The following is a 21,933-nucleotide window of genomic DNA, read 5'->3' on the forward strand; positions in this document are numbered from 1 at the left end:
ATATTAATATATTGACTGTGAAAAGCAATGACTCATATTTTAACATGTATTAACTCAGTCCTTATAATAACCCCTTGATGTAGCTTCTATTATTATTCCCATATTGCAGATGAGGAAACTGAGACATCGTACTGTAAACCAGTTGCCTAAGATCACATAGTCAATAAAAGGTGACAAAGGTGGGATTTGAGCCCATGCAGTTCTGTTGTAGAGTCTGTAGGCTTAACCATGCTGCCATGTTGCCTCTGGGTGACTATCATGTAGAGATGTCATAGATAGGATTTCTGCCCTCAGTTTCATGAGTGGTTTTTGAAGAGTTCACCAATGGTGGTGCATTCTGTAGTGCCTAACATACGCAGATTCCATGGCAATACATAACACATGCAGAGGTATGCCTGGAGTTCCTGGTAGTGAGTCTTTATGCTCACTCGGTCATTCTGCTATAGCCATGCACAGTCATCCAGTTGCCTTCCCCAAACCATCTGAAGTGGGGTTCATTGTTTCTTGTTGGAATTTTGCTTGTCCGTCATGTTGATATTATCCACTTCAGCAGCTAGACTCTAATATTCCTTTAAAATAAAATCACAAAAGTATCCAAAAGCCCTTCTTTCTGGACTTACAGCCCTACAACTAAACTTTCCTTCTAAACATGATGGATAGCTGTTTCTCTCCTCTTCCCCATCAGGGACTGCACCTTGTGTGGCTATTAGAGAGAGATCTCCACTTTATCAGCTCTTTGCCGTTAGGAAAAACAATAAAAAATGGAAAGTGTTTTCCAGTACAGGAAGGAAGAATCCCTTTCAAACTTGATAAGATCTATCTAAAGATAACTGGTCAGGAAGGAGAACTGACCCCATTTCATATAGAGGTGCTTTAAAATAATTTGACAACAGGTAGTTAAAATGCACGTATGCTGTGCTGTCAATCACATCTTGTCCTTCTGGATTTTAACGCTTATTTTACTTGAGGGAAGATGATATTTGAACATTCTATGGCATCCATCAACAGGAATGCACACATGGTTTCAAATAAGGGTTTTCAGCCTTCTGAAACCAATTACTTCTGCCTAAGTAGAAATGCCAAAGCAGAGATGTGTCAGCAACTAAGATAATAATTTTTTAAAATTAATATACACAGTGATGCTACAAAACAACAGATTTTGTGTGTGTGAATGCACACATATACACATGCACAAACCTTTCTTAGAGATTTTTTTTTTAAGTCTGTGTCAAACAATGTTAACCCAGAGAGATGCAGAAATGTCAGACACATTACATGAGCAGGACTTGTGGCTGGCATTTGGCTGTCAGCAGGGGAGGCGTCCTATCCAACTAATTCCTCAGGAACCTCATGCTGAGGCTGTCTACAGGGAAGGGAGCAGGAAGGGAGGAGGGGAGAGCAGATATTGCCTATTCTGTTTTTTCCTTCCCAGCTGGAGAAGGCCTCAGCTGTGTGAGGCTGGGACTGCTGGGGATTTTCTGTAGTTAGAGGGAAACACAAGGGAAGAACATCCTGTTCTCAGCTTCCACCGATGGTGAGCCCACCTCTCCTGATCATTAGCGTGGCTGGCACACTCGCGTGCAAGCCAGACCACTTCTTATGGAGACTCGGCAGTGCCTCACCTCAGTCTGTGAGTTTTCTTCATGGGAAGGTTGTGATGGAGTCTCTGGGTAAGGATGATGGATGTGCATGCAGACAGGGCTTTGTGAGGACCTTTCGTAATTGACAGAGTAGTCGGAGTATTTGCTTTAACCCTTCAGCAAGTATCCAGGGAGAGATGGGAGAACTGGCAGCAAAACTGTTTGATTTTGCACCGCAGTTGTCTTACGGTACTTGTGAATTCTTCTCACTGAGTACGATTTCTAATTCCTAACAGGCTGTTGATCTAAATTTTTTCTGCTACCTTCACGATGTCTGCAAGGTATATCACCAGAAAGATATTCTGTGAAAATAGATATAAAATGGAATTTATTAACTGTAAACATCTGTTAAGTCAAGCATCCTGTGTCTATTGCCGAAATACTCTTTTCAAGTTACTCTGTCTACATCTGTCACATTTTTTTCACCCTCCAGAGACCTATTTGTGGTAGCTCTCTGTGTACTAATGAAAATGTGTGATTGGTTTTACCCTTTATTGTAGCTCTGTGTAAAGACATTTTAAAAATAGGCAAAAGGAAGCAAGGGGAAGTGATCCATTGTATTAACTGAATTTTCTTCAAAATGTGGCTTAGTCTTGTTATTTGTATGTGATATTTAGCATGTTGAACACATTTTTTGTGAAACTCGTGGTGTCTTCTGCTGCAGGTGGCTGGGTTTGTTGACAAATCTTCAGGTGTACCATTTGCCTTCAAAGGGCGTGCTGCTGTCTTGTCAATTTAGATGGAGTAATAATAACTCCTCACATGTCAGGGCAACTTATGTTTTACAAAGTACTTTTACTTAGATTACTGAATTGGTCTCACTTTAATATTACATCCACCCTCTGTGGTATGTATTCCTATTGCTATCAGCTCCAGATGTGTGTTTGTTTTTAATTTCCAGCTTCAAGGGGTATGTGTGCAGATTTGTTACATGGGTATGTTGTGTGATGCTGAGATTTGGGATTTGATTAAGCGCATCTTTCAAATGGTATGCATGATACACGATGGATAGTTTTCCAACCCTCCCTCTCTCCTTCCTTCCCTCCTTACTCCCTCTAAGAGTTCCCTAGGCAGGGCACAGCGTCTCAAGCCTATAATCCCAGCACTTGGGAAGGCCAAGGTGAGAAGACTGCCTAAGCCTATGGATTCGAGAACAGCCCGGGCAACTTGGTGAGACCTCATCTCTACAATAAATCAAAAAAATTAGCCGGGCATTGTATTGTGTGCCTGTGGTTCTGGCTACTTGGAAGGCTGAGGTTGAAGTTTCGCCGGAACCCAGTAGGTCGATGCTGGGGTGGCCATGAGCGTTCCACTGCACTCCAACCTGGACAACGAAGTGAGACTCCGACTCAGGAAAAAAAAAAGAGTTCCCTAGTCTGTTTCTCAATTTTTAAATGAGGAAACTAAAGGCAGAAGACTCATCTAAGACCATACAACTAGTAAGTGGACATATTGGCATTTCAACCCATTTCATATCTCAAGCTTTTGTCTCTTCTTATGTGTGTGAACTATAGGTGGTATAGACAAAACCACAGAAACATAGACTGCTACTTTTATGTTGTCTTTCGTATATATATAGTCACTTGCCCTCTGTTTTGCCCACTTTTTGCTTTTTTAGGCCATGCTAGGTGCAGTTATGATGTAGAGCGAGTTCAACTCAAGTATCCCCTCCTCTCTCTTCTTCCACTCCACCCCACAGCACAAGCATGTACATGCACTTGATCGCTCCCTAAGCTTAGAAGCCCCAAGAGGGTATGGGTTTCCTCTCATTTAAGAAGAAAATCAACAATAACTCTGATAAAGGGTTAAAACTACATCTCATGAGCCTGGAGGAAACAAAGCGATGATTCCATAATGGTGCAATTTCATTTACCTTTATTTAAGTAGAAGGGATATGAGGAGGCAGGGGAAAATTACAGCATCCTTCAGAACACCACATGTCAATTATCTCAGATGCTGAGAATGAGGAAATATGTTTCCAGAAGCTAGGGAGAACCGACGCCCTCATCGAGAGCATGTGTCTTCTATTCAGACAAGCTTAATCCTCTCTCAAGAGTCTGCCCACAAGAATCCTTGAGAGAACTGGGAACAACTTATCAAGCACCCAGAAGCACACTATCAAGCTACTTAGATAAGCCCCATATGACTTAGTGGGACAGGATCACCTCCTTGCATTCACACCCTCAACTTTTCCTTAACAAAGGCCATATTGCCAAACATTGTATTCATGTGGCCACTGTCTTTGAGAGAGAATGGGGATGGGACTTAAGTCATCATGACATAGACCCCCCCCCATGGAAGCATGTGAGGCATCTCTTGTTTGAGTTTTGAAATATGCTTGACAATAGTTTATTATTACTTTGCCTTTTGCTTCAGAAAGAGATTTTATATTACATGAATTTCTTTGTTTGCACAGTTTTCATATTCTTGAGTCACTTTCTGAGATCATTTAACAATACCTGGGTTACTTTCTAGACCAGGAAAATGCCCTTCCACCCCAGCCACAGCCTGCCTTCACACGTTCACCAGCACTTAAGTGCAGAAGTGATACAGAATACCACCAGAGTTTATGTGGTGAAGATGGTCTTTTATACTTTATTTTTAAAAGTAATTTTAAGATAAACCCAGGCAACTTGACGAGACCTCGTCTCTACAATAAATCAATAGTTGGGCATGGTAGCACGTGTCTGTAATTCTGGTTACTTGGAAGGCTGAGGTGGAAAGATCACTGGAGCCCAGCAGGCCAATGCTGGGGTGACTGTGAGCGTGCCGTTGCACTGCAGCCTCGGCGACGGAGTAAGACTCCGACCCAAAAAAGAAAAAAAAAGTAATTCTAAAAGTCTCTTGGACTATAGACAGAGGGTAGATTCATAACACCTTACAATGTCAAAGCTGGAAGACAGTGTAAATTGCTTGTGTTTCAATAGTCTCATTACAATGATAAAGAAATCAAGTCCCAGGGAAGCTGAGATTTGTTCCAGTTTACCATGATAGTGACCATGCTGCCCATTTTCTATTTGTCCTTCACATTCCCCTTAACCCATCAGGATCTTGCCCCCTGCCTGAAAGCTGATTCTGCATCTGTGGGTCCCTATCCTACAGCTGATAGCTAGGTTGACTCAATGGACAGAGATCAAAGGTCAGAAGAAAGTAAGAAGGTGGAAGAGAGACAGGGGAACTTATTACCAGCTTCTTCTTTTTCACAGTGCCTTGCTTGACTGTTTTCCTGTACCTGAGACACAAATATTCCCAGGTGGCCTTCCCCATACGATTGTCTCTTTCTGGATTTCTGTAATCACTCTCACTTTTGCTAACCCTAGAACATTATTCAAACTCTCTGGTTTCCCTGCACCTTGACACAACTGTTGAAATAGGCCCCTATTCAACTCCCCTCACATTGCCCAGCTTGGATGTCACCTGCTAGGACCTTGGCTGATACAATAACAGCTAGAGCTGAAACTGCAGCCCAACTAGTTCCCTTGCCTCCTAAACCCTACTCTATTTGTCTTTCCACCATACTGCTTTTATTATGGTAGCTTAATACTTTGCACGAATTTATAATAGTTTTATAAATACATAATACTTTTATATAGTGGATAGCAATAGCACATAGTGGTTTTAAGCATAAGCTCCAGGTGTCAAGTTCAAATCCCAGTTCTGCCACTTCCTAGTTGTTACTTAACTAGTGAGTTGCTTAACCTTTCTGTGTCTCAGTATCCTCTTTCATAACAATAAGGCTGTTGTGAAGATTAAATGATATTAATTCATTCAAAGAACTTAGCATATGTATGTATTTAATATTAGATATTCACAAATGCCCAGCACATGCTAAGTGCTCTATAAATGTTAGCTTTTATTAGAGTTTGCTATTTGTTAGGACTCATATTTCATATGTAGAAACATTTATTAGGACTCTGATTCTGTAAGTGGAAACATTTGCAGGTTTTCCTGAGCTTTGCATACTGTCACAAAATTTTGTGAGGCTAAAATCATCAGTTCCCAGAAAAACTGAAGAGTGATGGAGAAGTGGGGAACTGTGGGTGAGTGGGCTGTGAGTCACAGGGACATGAGGAGAGATGGAACAGGAATGTAGACAATACCACGATGGACAAGCCTGGATGTGCCAGAAGGCTCTTACTCACCCGGAAGGGAGGTGAATCAGCTCCCTTTCAGCAAGGTAGGTGTCTAGTTCCCAGAGGGCTGACCTGGACTAGTTTGCAAAAGCACTGACAAGCCCTCACCTGGAAACAGTGTTTCTTTAGTTTCAGAATATGAAATATAGCCTATGATCTTTTCTTAAAAAGAAAATAGATTGTTTTCTTCAGATATTTATTATTTCTTTTGCATAGTCAATGAATTTTCAGAAATGTGAAATTGATTATACTTGAGCCTGTACTTACTTGACCTATGGCCATACTTGAGGGATACATTCTACTCTGGACAGTAGCTGTGAGTATTTGGAGAGAGGAGTATTTGGAGAGAGGAGTAAACTGACTTATTCATATAAAATGCAATGCCCAGCTCTTCACTGATTAAAACTCCATGTGGTGTATTTTATCCTCAATTGCTCTATTCCTTGTCTCCCCAAGGGTGCAGTAAAAATGGTGACTTCTCTTACCTAGGACCAGTTTCGTTTCTCCTAACATTAAATGGAAGTCTGTGACATGCCTCTGAAAGAAAGAGAAATTAAGTCTTCCCATCTTTTGTTGTTCAAGATGGTGACAACCTGTGTTATTACTCTATGTCAGACAAGAAAAGAATTTAACACACTGTTGGAGGGCTTAGGGACGTAGGAGGAATTGCCTGGTGCTCTGTAGTCCCTGTGAGTTGGGCTTTGACCCTAGCATCCAATTGCGAGCAGCCTCGCAATTGGATGTTTTCTCTTCAGTTTTTATTAGAATCTTGATTACTGGCCAGAAGGTAAGTGCCCCTAGAGGGGTCAGCCAACTTGCATTTAGGCAGACATGTGAATAACTGAGTGTGGGTACCCAGAGAGTGAGTTTTACCCAGTAGCTGTTTTCTTGTGGCTCTGTCCCCACCTCACTCAACAAGTGACCCCACTGAATGCCTCTGTGACACAAATGTCCAGACCTATGGATAACTAAGATAAGGAGTCAATTCATTCTTCTAAACTTTCTTCCCTACCCTGACCATGCTATTTAAAAGTAAAAAGCACCCTGTCTCCCATTCAGTCTCCTCGCTCTCAATTCCCCTTACCCCGTTTCTTTCTTTTAAACTTTTACTTTTGTTTTTTCATGGCACTTAGGAGTTTCTAACCTGCTATGTGGTTATTGATTATGTTATTGTCTGTTTGCATCTACCCACAACATATAAACTCCACTGGGGCAAGAAACTTGGGTTGTTCCCTGATATATCCCATGAACCATAATGGTGTCCAGTACATGGTATATGTTGGGTACATGGTAGGCAGAATAAAAGGATAAACAAGTGTTCCAAAGAGAGCACTCTAAGGAATTCCTTAACTCCACCCAAAGACCCAGTGTTATGTTTCTCACTCTTTGAGAAATATCGGCTCTTATTAGAAAACAATCATCCTAACATCATATTCTATAAAAATACCAGTATCCATGCAAAAGAAAAATTTTGTCTTTCTAATGGTCAGTGTTTTAATTTTAAATTATTAACAAGTTGAAAACACAAAATTTAAATCATTGAGTAGCGTGTACACAGATCCACAAATGGCTCTGCAGGCCACAGGCGGAGGACCACTGGCCTCATGGGAAGAACCAGAATTCGTCTCAGGACCTTCCAAGGAAACTGGAGTTTCTCACTTATCTCCCAAAGCTTCTGAGAGCTCTTGTGGCCTTGCCATTCCTCCTCCTACCATAGATGCATCCAGTGATTATCATGTATCTGCTGGACCAGAGATAGAAACATGGAGATAGTGCCAGAAGGGCGACATCCAGCAACATCACTGATGGGAAAAGTTCCATCAACTTTGAATCATCAGTATCCTTTCCCAGTGAGCTATGAGTGCATAAGAACCAGCGCCTCAGCTAAAGAGAATACAAGAGATGCAGAAATACCATCTGACTTGGGGCAAGCCCGAGGAACACGTTGTTCTTGCCTCTCAGGTGCCTCTTGGGAAGGGAATCAAAGTGACTACTTTTCAGTATCTCTCTCACGCATGCACACATATAAATACACATGTGCATCTGCGTGCACACACAACTTTAAGGTATTCTACAAATGTAAGTGCTAAGAATATGCGCGGCTCTTCCGGATGATAAAAGATACCCTCCTGCACATCTTCAAAGACCTTTATTTCACTCTTAGGGGTGGGAGAATTTATTTGTGTCTAATCATCTGTTTTTCATCTGCATAAAGTGTCAGAGCCTCTTTATCAGGTAGAAGAAATTGCATGAAGCATCACAAAGAGCAGGTCATGTCTGTGGTGGCCAATCATTTTCCTATCCTAGAGAGATACTTCTCTTCCTTTCTCTCATCTCTTTGTACATTTCTTTTGCTTATGTGAAACCCTGTGCAATTTAAGTGGGCGCTGCAGTCTGCAGTTTTCTGGTTGTCAGTGGGGACTGGTGAGGTTAGGGATGAAAAGCCAATTTTAGATATTCTCCTGGTATTGATCTCCGTTTATCAGAATGGCTTTTGCTGTGCTAGTTCACTTCTGTGCTTAGGCAAAGGCTTTTACAGATTTACCGCCACTACGTATTCAATCTATTATAGAGTAGCATCAGCATTCAGGGTGTTTTTCCCCTTTCTTTGACCCAGTTTTAAAAACATCCAACTAAAAATGCTTCATTAAGTTTACATAGAGGTTGCAAAGCAATCAGAATTCCTCCACAGTTGTTACCAGAAGAATTACTACATAGTTTCTACATCCTACCCTTTTCCAAAAACTATTGTCTTTAGGGCTACAGAATTGCCACCATGCAGGAAATACTTTACCAAAATCCAGTCAGAGAGTAATTCTTTTCCTCTTTTTATTCCTTTTCCATTATCACTGATTATTCAGCTTATAAATTCCATATGAACACTTTCTCTTGGCTTGTCTTCTCCCTGCAGAGCAATCCCCAAAACCAGGACTGTGGCTCTAAAGCACACTATTAAATATTGTCACTCAGGCTGGGCGCCGTGGCTCAAACCTGTAATCCCAGCACTTTGGGAGGCTGAGGTGAGAGGACTGCCTGAGCCCACGGGTTTGAGACCAACTTTGGAGAGACCTCATCTCTACAATAAATCAAAAAATTATCCAGGTGTGGTAGTGCATTCCTATAGTTCTGACTACATGGAAGGATTGCTGGAGACCAGCAGGTCGATGCTGGGGTGGCAGTGAACATGCCACTGCACTCCAGCCTGGATGACAGAGTGAGACTCCAATTCAAAAAATATATATATTGGCACTTGAAGTCGCAACAGTGTATTCCTACTCTCTTGCTGAAGGCAATTCTTGCTAGTCTCACTGTTTGGAGAAAAACATGGCCAAAGCAAGTGAATGCTCTAAAGGATCTTTTAAGAAGTACTTCTTGGGGCACACTGGTTCATGTTCCATCCTGTCTGATGTGGTCTTTTTCTTGCCTACTTGAACCACAAAAAAAACACAACTTTTCCCAAAAGCTTTTCCCAGCTCACAAGTCTAAGTCATTTTGTTCCTCGCTTTAGATTCTTTATGCTGAGAGTTTGCAATTGCAGCCTCAAGCTCCCAAGCAATCAGCAAATGTCAAATGTCCTCAAGCACAGCAACCAGCTGAGATACTGAGGCACTGCATGCTGAATGGAGATTGTATTATGATGACGATGATGATGTTTCTGGTGGGGTAGGGAAAAGAAAAGTGAAAGAAATGGGGGAGGGAAATGCCTTGCACAGAGACACAAGCACATTGGCTTCAATGGTCCAGCATTGTCTAAGAGCAAAATCATTCTAACACCAAATCTGGGGGGAGTTTGCTAATTTCATTACCACCCAAGCCTTGGATAAGTGGTAAATGGCAATGCATGCCTCTAACTTTTCATGAATTTGTTTTAATACCTAGAATTTCTCTTCTATGTAGGCTGAAATGTCCCTCACTTTAAATTGTATGTTTACTTTAATTAAGCCTTCCCCCAGCTCTCCAACTTGTTGAGTTTGACAAGCGTTAATTTACAGTGAGCATTGTTGTTGTTTTTTTCCTTTATCCTTTTTTTTTTTTTTTTCCCTCAACTTTAGCCCTCTCATCCTTGCCTGGCAAAGAAGCCGATGAGCAACTGACAAGCAACTTATTACTAATCCCTGCTTTCTTCGTGGGAAGGTGTCTCAATCAATACAAGTCAGAATTTCCAAACCACTCCTGCTGATGGTCTATGTTTTCTCTCTCTATGTTGGCTTCTTAGCGTAGGCATCTTCAGACAAGATCTGGCAGACAGAGAGATGCTGAAAAATTCTCAACTTCACTTTCCAGCTGTGGCAGAAAGAAAAAATATATATATTGTTGGGGGTAAATTTGGGAGACTGCTGAGTCTTCCACTGCTTATACCCTGATTGGTAGTGACATGCTGCTCTCTGTTCTTTATGTCCTAGTCCAGATTTGACTTCTCCTGAGAAATTTTCAGTGACCCCCCTACTCATGCCACCCACAGTTAAGTAAGGTTTCTTTTCCCTGCTCTTAGAGCACCATCTGTTTATTCCACCATAGTGCTTCATATATCCTATTTAAATTAACTTAGCAATTTAATTTGAATTGACTAGATTGTCAGCTCTCCAAGGAGCGAGAGATCCTGTCTTACTTATTGTCCTATCCCACCTGGCAAATAGTAACTTCTTAAGAAAGAGGCCTCTTTTGAATGTGATTTGTAAGCTCTGTGATCTGGGAGCTAGAGAGAGCTCCCACTCTCGCCTTTGTGTTTCAGACAGTGCACTGAGTCGCACGTGGCAAATGTGCCTGCCTCTTTAGATCTAAATAGAGCACGTTCTTAGGTGGAACCGGGGCACTTGGAGACAGCAGGCCGGTGAGGATTGGCTCTTTGCCGTCTCCAGTCTATCACCCGCATGCAGAGAAGATCAGGGCCAAGATGCATATTTATGATCTCTGGATGAATGTGCCTTCCCTATCTGCCCACGGGGAGCTCTCCCCCGAGTCCTCCCTCCGCCAGCCACACTTCTCTGCTCTGATGGATGGAGCTGACCGGGCAAATTGCTATGCTGATGAACTGCTCAGCTACCTGAGCAAATGTTCCAGAGGGATCTCCAGGGATAGACTGCATTTTAGAGAAGGATTCATCCACAGCCTAGGGTGAGCCTTTCAGCCCTCAGCTAGTCAAGTATGGTGGCGTAAGGAAGATGAAAGGACGACAGTCTCCGTGCTCACTTTTTGGCAACCCAAGTGCCTGTCCTTGGGATGGCAAGAAGCCTTATTGCATTTTTCTCTCCTCCCAGAAAGTTATTCAGATTGAGACCTAGAGGTCTTGGTGTCGCTGTGCTCATTGAAAGAGCAAAATCAAGAAGCTGAGCTGAACTGAAAGCACTTAAAGGAAGGATGCATTACCTTAAAATATGCAGATGGAAAACTGACATTATTGTCAATGTCAGAAGTCACCTTTCTGAGTAAACATTTACCTCTGGGCCAATGCAAAGATGTGTTTCTTTTCGTTTACAAATGACTGGGTATGCAAATGCAGGGGGTTAGACTTGTGCCCCAGAATGTGGAGTTGTCTTCTTTCATCTATCCATAATGAGGAACATGCAGGAATCTGTCAAAAAAACGGCATCGTGAGCTTGATTTGTGCCTTCTGAATAAAGGGGGTTTCAGTGTTAAATCTGCCAGCTGGTTTTGTGCCTAAGTATTACATCAGTCTCTTGTATGATCTTGCATCCTGTGTAAAATGCAATATTTTGGCCTAATGGGCAGGATTAGCACAAGCTGAGAAGTCATAAATGAAAGTTTCTTGTTTCTAGAGAGCAAGTTAGAGCTTTTATATTATCTGCCATGGAGCTCGGTGAATTTAAATGTATCTCTTGGGCTTTGGTAATATTCGTGTTAATGTCAAAATTGATCCCATTGTTATTGAGATGTGTGGTTTCTTCAGGCCGGAAGATGCACAGAGCCTGTTGCCAGAGCTGATAAATATCTGCAAGGGACACATTCTTTCCAACCTTTTCCCAGAACCCAGGGAGGTTATCATGGTTCCTGCTGTTTGTTATCATGGTCTGCATGTTTCTATACATCATTCATAAGTTTAATGGATACTTATTGAGGACCTACTGTGTGCCGGGTACTTGACTTGGCTCTGGGAACCAAGCAAACACTATTGCAACAGTGAACAAGATCTGGGCTCTTCTTCCATAGAATTTGTCCTCAGATGCAGAGAGGGAAAATAAAAATAAATGAATAATCAAAAAAATGATAAATGCACAATCTACATGAATGCTATGTGGAAAAAGAGTAGGAAGAAAGGTGGTTGCAGTGAGAGGGGCCACTAGGTCTGCTGATGACCTGGTAGTATCCAAACTCAGATAGGATGAGACCAGGCCCTCCTTGAAAATGGAGTGAAAAGCACTTTCACAGCAAAGGGATTCACATGTGCAAAGATCCTAAACTGAGGAAGAGTTTGTCGTGTTTGAAGAATTAAATGGAAGAGCATATCTACTGCAAAACAAGGTGACAGAGGTGGGATGAGATGGAATGAAAGAGGTTCCTGCAGACGACTGTATAGCCTTTGCAAAGGGTTTATTATTTTCTCCTAAACACAGTTAGAAGCGATAAAAGGGTGTTTCTAACTTCAGTTTATAACTTTTGTTTTGTTTTGTTTGAGTCAGGATCTCACTCTATTGCCCAGGCTGGAGTGCAGTGGCGTGATCATAGCTCACCACAGCCTTGGCCTCCTGGACTCAGACAATTCTTCAGCCTCTGGAGTAGTAGGGCTACAGGTGCATGCCACCATCTCTGGCTAGTTTTTTTTTTTTTTAATTGTTTAAAAATTTTTTGTAGAGACAAGGTCTGGCTAGTCTCAAACTCCTGGGCTCAGACAATCTTCCTGCCTCAGCCTCCCAAAGTGCTGGGATTATAGGTGTGAGCCACTGTGCCAGGCCAGTATGTATCTTTACAAACTATATTTTCACCCTCGTTAGAACGGCTATTATTAACAAAATCTAAAAACAGAAAATATCACATGTTGAAAAGGATGGAGAGAAATTGGAACGCTTGTACATGGCTGGTGGGAATGCAAAATAATATAGTTGCTGTGAAAAACAGTATGGTGGGTCCTCAAAAAAATTAAATATAGAAGGACCAGATGATCCAATACCATTTCTGAGTGTATACCTATAAAAATTGAAAGCAAGGACTCAGACAGATATTTATATATCCATGTTCATAGCAGCACTGTTCACAATAGCCAAAAGGTAGTCAAGTGCCCATCAGCAAATGAATGAATAAACAAGTGTGACATACACGTACAATGAAATATTATTCAGTCTTAAAAAGGAAGAAAATTCTAACAGATGCTACAATATGGGTGTACCTTAGAGATATTATGATAAATGAAATAAGTCAGACACAAAAGGACAAATACTGCATGACTCTATTTACGTGAGGTTCCTAGAGTAGTAAATTTATTGAGACAGAAAACTTAATGGTGGTTGCCAAAGACTGGAGACAGGATGGACTGGGGAGTTACTGTTTAATAGTTGTGGCGTTTCGGATTGGAAAGATAAAAAAGTTCTGAGAGCCGGGCTCGGTGGCTCAGCCTGTAATCACGCACTTTGGGAGGCTGAAGTGAGTGGATTGCCTGAGCCCATGGGTTTGAGACCCGCCTAGGCAACTTGGCGAGACCTCATCTCTATAATAAATAAAAAATTAGCCAGGTATGGTGGTGCGCGCCTGTAGTTCCAGCTACTTGAAAGGCTGAGGCGGAAGGATCACCGGAGCCCAGGAGGTCAAGGCTGCAGTGGCCGGAAGCGGTCACTGCACTCCAGTCTGGGTGACAGAGTGAGACTCCAACTCAAAAAAAAAAAAAAAAGTTCTGAAGATGGATGGTGATGATGTTTGCACAATAATGTGAGTGTAACTTGATGTAACTGAATTGATACCTAACAATGATTCAAAAGCTAAATTATACATAAGATTTATCTTGTGTGTATTTTAACACAATAAGAACAAAAATCACTATATTTATGCAGATAAAAGGCGGCAAAAGGACAGTAGGAAAGACAGACAAGAGATGACTGTGGTAGTCCAGTATGATGACAGTGGTGATGCAGTAGCCACAGCAAGGCAGAGAATCTCTGGATTTGAGACATATTTTAGAGGGAAAAGTTCTAGGACTTATTTATGGATACCATCCATCACAGTTCTTTGTAGTTTGAACTCTGTTACGCTTGAGACCTGTAGACCACACTTGTTGGGGGTAAAGATTGGCAAAATCCCCTTGACTGGCAGATATGTTCAAGTTTGATGTCTTGGTGCATGACAAGGAGAGCTTTATTTTTAAACTCTTCAGTAGTCTTGGCTGGAGTATGGGAGCTATTGCTGTTGACATGTGAATATTTGCCTGCCCTGTCACACAGCAATCATATGCTCAGTGTGAACATGACTTGTCTTGAGATTTGCAGTGATAACTAGCATGTGGCTAGAGTTGTTCATTCTCTTCCTTATTAGTAATGCACGTCTTCCATTAGCATATGCAACTAACTACTCCCTTTCCCCTGTGCTATGTTGACATTCATTGTAATGATTTATTATCCAAGCTAAATAACCCTCAATATGAAACAACAAACATGCCCATGTTTGTGTTTCCATTCATTTTGTTTTCTCTTTCTTGCTTCTGCATAAGTAGTTAGTTCTTTATGTGATAATTACGTGGTACAGAAACAAGCAATGAGAAAGCTCACTAGAAAGGTTAAGAATGTTAGTAAGGTTTACTTTTAAAAATGGAAAATCCGCTAAACTTAGTGACATTCCACATGAGTGTCTTGGAATTATAAAAATAATGTGGATTGTCAAGAAAATGTTTGTTATGAGCAAACACTCCATATAAGACTTAATGATCTGTGAAAGGGCCACATTTGGGCTTCCTGTGGAGCCTCCAAATTCCCCAGAAGTCTTCTTTTATTTATTAGGGATGTTTCCAGAATGGGCTGAACCATCAGGAGTGCATAATGGTTTTGAAGTAGTAGAGAATAATGGCCGGGATCTAGAGCTCTTAAGTTAGACTGCCTGAGTTTGAATCCCTGCAAAGTCACTGACTGACTGTATGACTTTGAATGATTTACTTAAATTCCTGAGCCTCAGTGTTCTCGTCTATGAAATGGGGACAGTAGCCACACCTTTCTCATAAGGTTTTTATGACGATTAAATAAGATTATACATGTAAAACTCTTGCAACAGTGCCTATTTTAGAATAAGTACCCAATAAATGTTAGTTGTTATTATCACCAATGAACTGCAAATAGTACTCCCATTAGAAAGGCATCATATGTGAAAATAAGTACATTTGTAAAGACATATAAAAAGACAGAGAGAAATATACACTTAGAGGTCATTGTTTGTGTGAATATGTACATATGACAGTGAAATTAATGTGGAGAATGCTTTACAGTTTATAGAGTGCATTGTGTCCAGGATGAAGATTGGTCAGTATTTTGCCCTGAACCACAGATATTAGAAATCTTGGTTCACAACCAGTTTGATGTTACTTCCATAAACATCCTCACTCACTCTGGCCATTCTATTTCTTATTGAATTTATGTTGCCCGTTTTAATCACTGTGGTCACACCATTATTTTGGACATTGAAACCTTTTCATTGGCTAATGATAATTTCATAATCTTAACATCACAGAAAAGCAATTGCATTATATTTCATCCATTAACTCACCTTACCTGGCTTACTATGGCAGCTTTATTTTCTAAAGAATAAGAAATACTAATTTTTTGTCCAGTTGCCACTTAAAAATTGAACAGATTATTCTTGCCTCAGGCTTTTCCAATAGAAATTTGTTATTGACATTTTAGTAAGTATCATATTCTATTCAAAGGTAAAAAGTTGCTTCCACTTGCCATTTTTCTTGTTGTGTGTGTGTGTGTGTGTGTGTGTGTGTGTGTGTGTGTGTGTGTGTGTGTGTTTTCCTACACTGTGCCTGCAAGTCAACACTCCTGGGCTCAATTAAAATATGAATTTAGCCACTGGATTTGCAGAGATGTGATCACACTTGAATACTAATACCTAGGCTGTTGCCTGTGAATACAAGGATGGTGTCCATTGAAGGATGGCTTTCAAGACAATGGACAGTGAACCCCAGATGCTAGGGGGATGATTATGACTTGGCACAAGTCTACAGCTGGATTTTGCTAGGTTTTTTTTTTCAGCAAACACAGAGTGCTGTTCATTAAAATCACAATTTGATTGCTATCATGTCCACATGGAAAATTCAAAGCCACCAAAAAAACATGCCACTTTCTGCCTTCCTAGTGCCTAGCAATCCCATTGGCCAGAGGTTAATTTTCCTGACCTCTGCTCAGAGGACCTAACACACTGTATCATGATATAACAACTAATACTTGGTGAGTTCTTACTGTGTGTCAAGCCCTCTGACCTGGCTGGTGATAGAATGATGACCAAAGACAGACATAGCCCCTACCTCATGAAGCATCTGTTCTATGAATTGAAGGAGAGGGTGATATAGTCACGGAATCACTTAAGCAAAACAATAAAGGCTTAAAGACAGGAATGAGTATTCCAGGCAAGGAATACTCAAACTAAAATATGAATAGGTGAGGTAGGTGTCTGGAGCTAGAGAAATCAAAGTCCAAATGGAGACATGATAAGATTCTGTTTACTTGAGCCATGTTAGAAGTTTTGTTTTGCCTTCCTATATCAGCCTTAGTGCAATAGTAGATACTATTGATATTATCTTGTCAACATTTTGGCAAAATCGGTAAACTAACTTCATTCCTCACCTAGGAAGTAGCATGTGTAGTATTTGAACGAAAACTTGAGCTCAGAACCATCGTGTTGCACTTCCTCTCTAAGATGTAGCCCTAACACTTTATGGAGCTTTGACTCACAAAGTCATTATATAGCATCAATGTGGCCTTTCTGTAGGGTCTGCTACATAAGTTAAGTCTGCCTTTGGTTTGTTTTTCGTAAAAAGGAAACCAGCCTAACTGCTGGAAGTCTAAACAGCATACACAGTGAACTTGTATATAGCCATGGTTATCTTTAGACTGAATCCTGGGTCTCCAAGACTCAGAGGCAGGCTTACAAATGAGGGCTTGAGTGGTGTTGGTCCCACTGGGCAGTACCATGGCTGAGAGAGGATGGTACAGCTTTCTTAGCAAGTACTAAGTTGTAAAGCCAAAAAATACAGTTTAAAGAAAGCAAAACTTATATTCAGAAAGTTTCAATGCACTTAAGAAATTAAAATACTCATCTGAGGTTTAATACAAAGAGACGAGGATAGGAGTGGAAGGGAAGGAAAGGGAGGAAGAGAGAGGAGAGGAAGGGAGGGGAAAGGAGAGTAACTTCACTCCATTATGAGGCCACTTCAGTCAGTCTCTCTCTCTCTCTCTCTCTCTCTCTCTCCCTCTCTCTCTCTCTCTCTCCCTCTCTCTCTCAACTTTTAGTTTGAAGCGAAACACTTCGTAGATTAGCCCAGCACCAAAGAAAATGCCCTCTTTTATGTGTGAAAGCTTGATAATTGCTGCAGAAATATACTTAGTGGCTCGTAATATTCATATAATCAGATTAGTTTTGAATCCTACCTCAGCGGAAGATGTTGGAATAATCCAATTCGTGCCTATTTACCTTGTCTGTGTGTTCACTTTTTTCCCCAATCATTTTATCCTTTCTGTTGGACTCAGTGGGTGCTATCTACAAAGCTATGCCAGTATCTTAGAAAACAAGTCAAGTACCAGTTCCAAAAGAAAAGAAAAATAGTAAAGTTAAATGTTTAAAGAGGAGTGTGGTTTTGTTTGCTTGTTTGTTTGTTATTTTGTTTGTTTTCACGTGTTTGTTGGTTTGCTTTCTTGGTAATAATTGAAGCAACTTTATGACTCTCATCCTATGCTACCAAAATTGTGTTGGGCTACTTAACATCTCAATTCACATACAACTGTCTCATGACCAATCCGCTCTGAGCTTTGAACATATGGCTGTGTCTGATGGCTTCACTGATTTCACCAGGGAGAGTTTTAGAAGATCTCTATTTGAGGGGGCAGCCACTACACAGATGAGTGATACACTGCTGGAATTAATTATTGCTTGCCAAGTTTGAGGATTGATTCATTCTAAACTCAGAGCCAAAAATTCATCTTAAAGCTGAAATGTTTTTGACTAGCTGGGTCCAGTTTTCCTTCATAGACCCTCTCACCCAGGGTCATTTGTATTTTACTATTAATGGTACACTATGCATCTGAACACCCTAGTTTGAAATCTGCTTTCTAACTATATAAATATGACAATGACTATACAGTCTCTGGGACTGATAATTAAGAATGATCTTACCTTGCAACTGCAGGCTTTCTTTTCTCTGTGAAGGCTTCCTTTCTTCCTGAAATGAAAGTGGCATTTCAGCCATCTGTTGTAGGCTGCTGTCAATAAAGGACTCCAATCTCATTTTACCCATGTTATTCTGCATGAATAATGAACCCGGTCTTTATAAATTAATGTGTGTTCCCTGGAATTTAGGAATGGCCACCAGTATTTCTGAACCTTACTAAGATGAATACAATTTGATCAATTAATATATCAAAAATATTCTAGTAATTACTGGAATTTAATAGGGAAAAGTGATAGAGATTACAGATGATAGCTGCCAGCCAGTCTTGGAAATCTACCTAAAAGCATATCAAGTGGGTGATCTTTTTTGCCCTGACCAGTGTCTCACTGCCAGGACACCACACGTATGGCTTGATTAGCTTTTTGTAAGCAGCATGGCTCTCTATTCATTTTGAAAGTTATTCCAGTGGGCATTCTCCTAGGTTTCCTTGGGGGAAAGGGTATAGACCAATGTCTCCCATTTTATGTTAAGATTTTGACGTTTTCAATTACATACCTGCCCCTATATTTTCTTGTAATAAAACACTTGCCAAATATCAGACCCACATTTTTGCAGTTTCTAATACAAAAAAGAAAACACCCTATTGATAGTTTGCTTCATATAGATTGCCACCATGCCAAGTTTAAACACCTACAATAGTCAGGCTTGCTTGTTAAATAGAATCAGTAGTCTGTTAACCAGAAGAACAAATACAACTCTTATCCATTTCCTATATGTTTAACCTCCTTGAAAATACTGACAGGTCTTTTATTTTGGAAGTATATTTTACAGGGAAGAAGACTTTCTAAATATGATTTAATTCTTTTCTTCCCTCCAGAGAAATAGGATTTAAAATTTTGTGTGTGTACCCTCCAGAAATGTCTCAACCAAACAGAGTCGAAATATCAGAACAGTGAAAAAAGATGCTATATTGTTTCAGAGTCGAGATCTGTCTCTTGTGATAAAGAGATTTAAATTCTCACTATTCAAAGAATGAGAGCCAATCTGAGCCATGGAATATATTGAAATGATAGAATGCTTTCAAGTTTAGCATTTTTGTGTATGCTCCATGGTTGGAAATTCTGTAGGAGAAATATAGTTAGACTATTTTGACAATTTTTAACCTGCTTAAATTGGATTTTTTAAAGTGCACAAATTGATGTTCTGCCTACTTGGAGAATGTTTTAAAGATACCAAGACTTCAAAGGAAAACAGTGAAAGTAAATCAGATGCAAACATTCCTGTATCCATCCTAGCAAAATTAGTTTAGGATTTCCTAGGGCAATGCTAGATTAGAATGCTCAGGCAGAGGGTAAGTACCACTGGTAATCATCTTTTTTGTTATGGAGGGGGTGGCTGAGAAAAGATATTTTCATATCTTCCAGGAATCACTAAATGACACAAACTTCATAGATATTTTCCAAGGACAATTGAGAATTCTTAGTTTCCTGCTACTGTCATGGATAATTGCATCAATTCTAGGTCCCTTGGAATTTGGGATGTTAGATGGCCTTTCCTACCCTTGCTGTTTTTTCCTGCCTTCCTATTTGGTCATCAGATATCTTTCTTTATCTTACTGCAGGGTAAATTAGGTCTGAAAAACAGCAATGAGTATTAGACACGATATCGCTCCAGAAGCTGAAAGCATTTTTTTTAAATGAAGCCAGAGAGATGGAGTGATCTGCTTGATAATAAAGCTTAGCTTTAATGCCAGCTCCATGCTGTTACAGCATATTACTAAACAGCAAGAACTGTGGCACAGATGTTGTGGCAGCCATATTTTACACCATCCAAAAGGTCATGTCGCTTGTTATTACATTCAGAATCAATATTAAGTGAGCGTTCCAAATTTCAGCTGTCAGTTGAATTTATTGCTGCAAACCAAAACTGAAGGGTTCTCGACTGTGATTCAAGCAAGCTAACAAATTAATTAATATAAGGGCATGCCTAGAAGTTGCAGGTGACCCACATGCCAACAGCAAAAGCTTGGTTCTTACATTACTGCAAGAAAGGGCTGTCCCAGTTGCCAATCAGAAACAATTGCCATGTCAATAACGAAAAGGAAAGGAAGAAAGGAAGGGAGGGAGGAAGGAAGGAAGGAAGGAAAGAAGGAAGGAAGGAAGGAAGGAAGGAAGGAAGGAAGGAAGGAAGGAAGGAAGGAAATTAGCTAATTCTTAGGTGGATAAGATATCCTGAGGGCAGCTTCTTTTGATAGAGCGTGATGTGTACATATCTATGTGACAATGCTCAGGATCAGAGTTAGCTCCCTTTAGAGATTACTTGCATTGCCAAATTTGCCAAAGGTTTGGTCACCTGACATTCTTCCACAGTCTTCTGAAGACCTAGACATGAATGCACTGAACCAGTACTAATTGAGCTATCCATTTTATCTCACCATTTATCATCTCAACAACTCCATTAGAGAGAGTCTTTTTTATAGTTAGCTCTAAAACAGGTGCAAAAATATCTGATCGTTGGACACCATTTATTTCATGACAATTCCCAGTTGCCTAAGATGGTTTGTTAAAGAGATTTGGGGATTCCAAGTTAATGAGAAGAAACTACGTAATATCCAATCATGAGTTCAAGGGCCATGAAAGTCTCAGAAATGCCATACAATGTATTCTACTCAGAATGATGGGTGAGGAGGAATGCCAAGGAACATCAGCAGTAGTCTGTGATCCTAGGAGTTCCTACACCCCTGATTTTTTCTGAAATTATTTTCAAAATATATCCTTAAAATATTGTTGTATTCTCTCAGATACAACTGTTGAGCAAATGAACGTTGCCCAATTAGCAAGTGGACCAGGGATGTGCTGGGGCTTCTGTGAGTGTGAGATCTCACAAGGCCACCTCATAAGAAGTAGTAGGCTGAAACTAGACTATATGGCCCTTGCAGATGGAATTTCTCTCCTGAGAATTTCCAAACACACTTGGAAGAAAAAAATCTCCTGATTTTTCTTGTACAGAACAGTAATTCTCTAAACAGAACTAAGTTTAACTGGGATGCTGAGATGCTTCATGACAAAAACAATCCTCACTTTTGGATATTTCCTCTTATTCTGCCTTCTGTTACAAATGCCAGTTACAATTTTTAATTGACTTTACTAGGAGCGTTTGGGGAAAAAAAATCTGTAATTCTAGTAAATAAGTACTTCAGTCAAGGACTATTCATTATTCAAGATTCAATAAACATTTTTTGAGTACCTACTCTGGGCACATTCAATGTTCAGTGCTCTGGGATAAAAAAATAAATAAACAAGACATGATCTCTATTCTCAGGAACTGGGAGAGAAGCGGGCATATACAAGTAAGTATGATGCAGTGTAGTCATATGTAGTTTAAAATTCTGTGACCTTAGACCCAGCAAGTTTATTTCTAGGAATTTACCCTGAGAATCAACGTGGAAAATTGCGTTTAAATGGATTTTAATTATATCATGGTGACTGGCAGTTAAGTATGTGCTCAATGTCTATTTATTGAATAAATAAATGTTATTAGGAGCCATTTAGAAGAGTAGAAATGAGAAATTCTAAATGTGAAAGAAAGAGGATTGGTTCAATATGACATCTACAAATTAAAACATTTTGGAAGAACACAATTATATAAAGAATATTTTAATGGCATAAGAAAGATTTCCTGAATATATTGTTACATGAAAGAAGCTTACCAAGTAAGAGATGTAATATGATTTGGGTTTCATGAAAAGAAAAAAATCCACACATACACAGAAGAGAAGCATTCTTAGCCTATATAACTATACAAAGTGACTGATGGTTTAACTAAGAAAGTCATAAAAATC

General features: G+C 40.1%; 1 protein-coding gene across 2 annotated transcripts in view; it reads left to right on the forward strand.

The window, feature by feature from the left end:
- Positions 1–1,419: 1,419 nt before the first annotated feature.
- Positions 1,420–21,933, forward strand: part of TENM2 (teneurin transmembrane protein 2) — a 517,874-nt gene continuing 497,360 nt past the window's right edge. For both annotated transcript variants that reach the window (XM_021710791.1, XM_021710790.1), the window contains exon 1: positions 1,420–1,670. In XM_021710791.1, the coding sequence (XP_021566466.1) occupies positions 1,532–1,670 (139 nt within the window). In that variant the 5' untranslated portion in view covers positions 1,420–1,531. The remainder of the gene's footprint in view (positions 1,671–21,933) is intronic.

This window comes from Carlito syrichta, unplaced genomic scaffold, assembly GCF_000164805.1.
Source record: "Carlito syrichta isolate Samal-C Ts95f unplaced genomic scaffold, Tarsius_syrichta-2.0.1 Scaffold301542, whole genome shotgun sequence".
Taxonomy (NCBI): domain Eukaryota; kingdom Metazoa; phylum Chordata; class Mammalia; order Primates; family Tarsiidae; genus Carlito; species Carlito syrichta.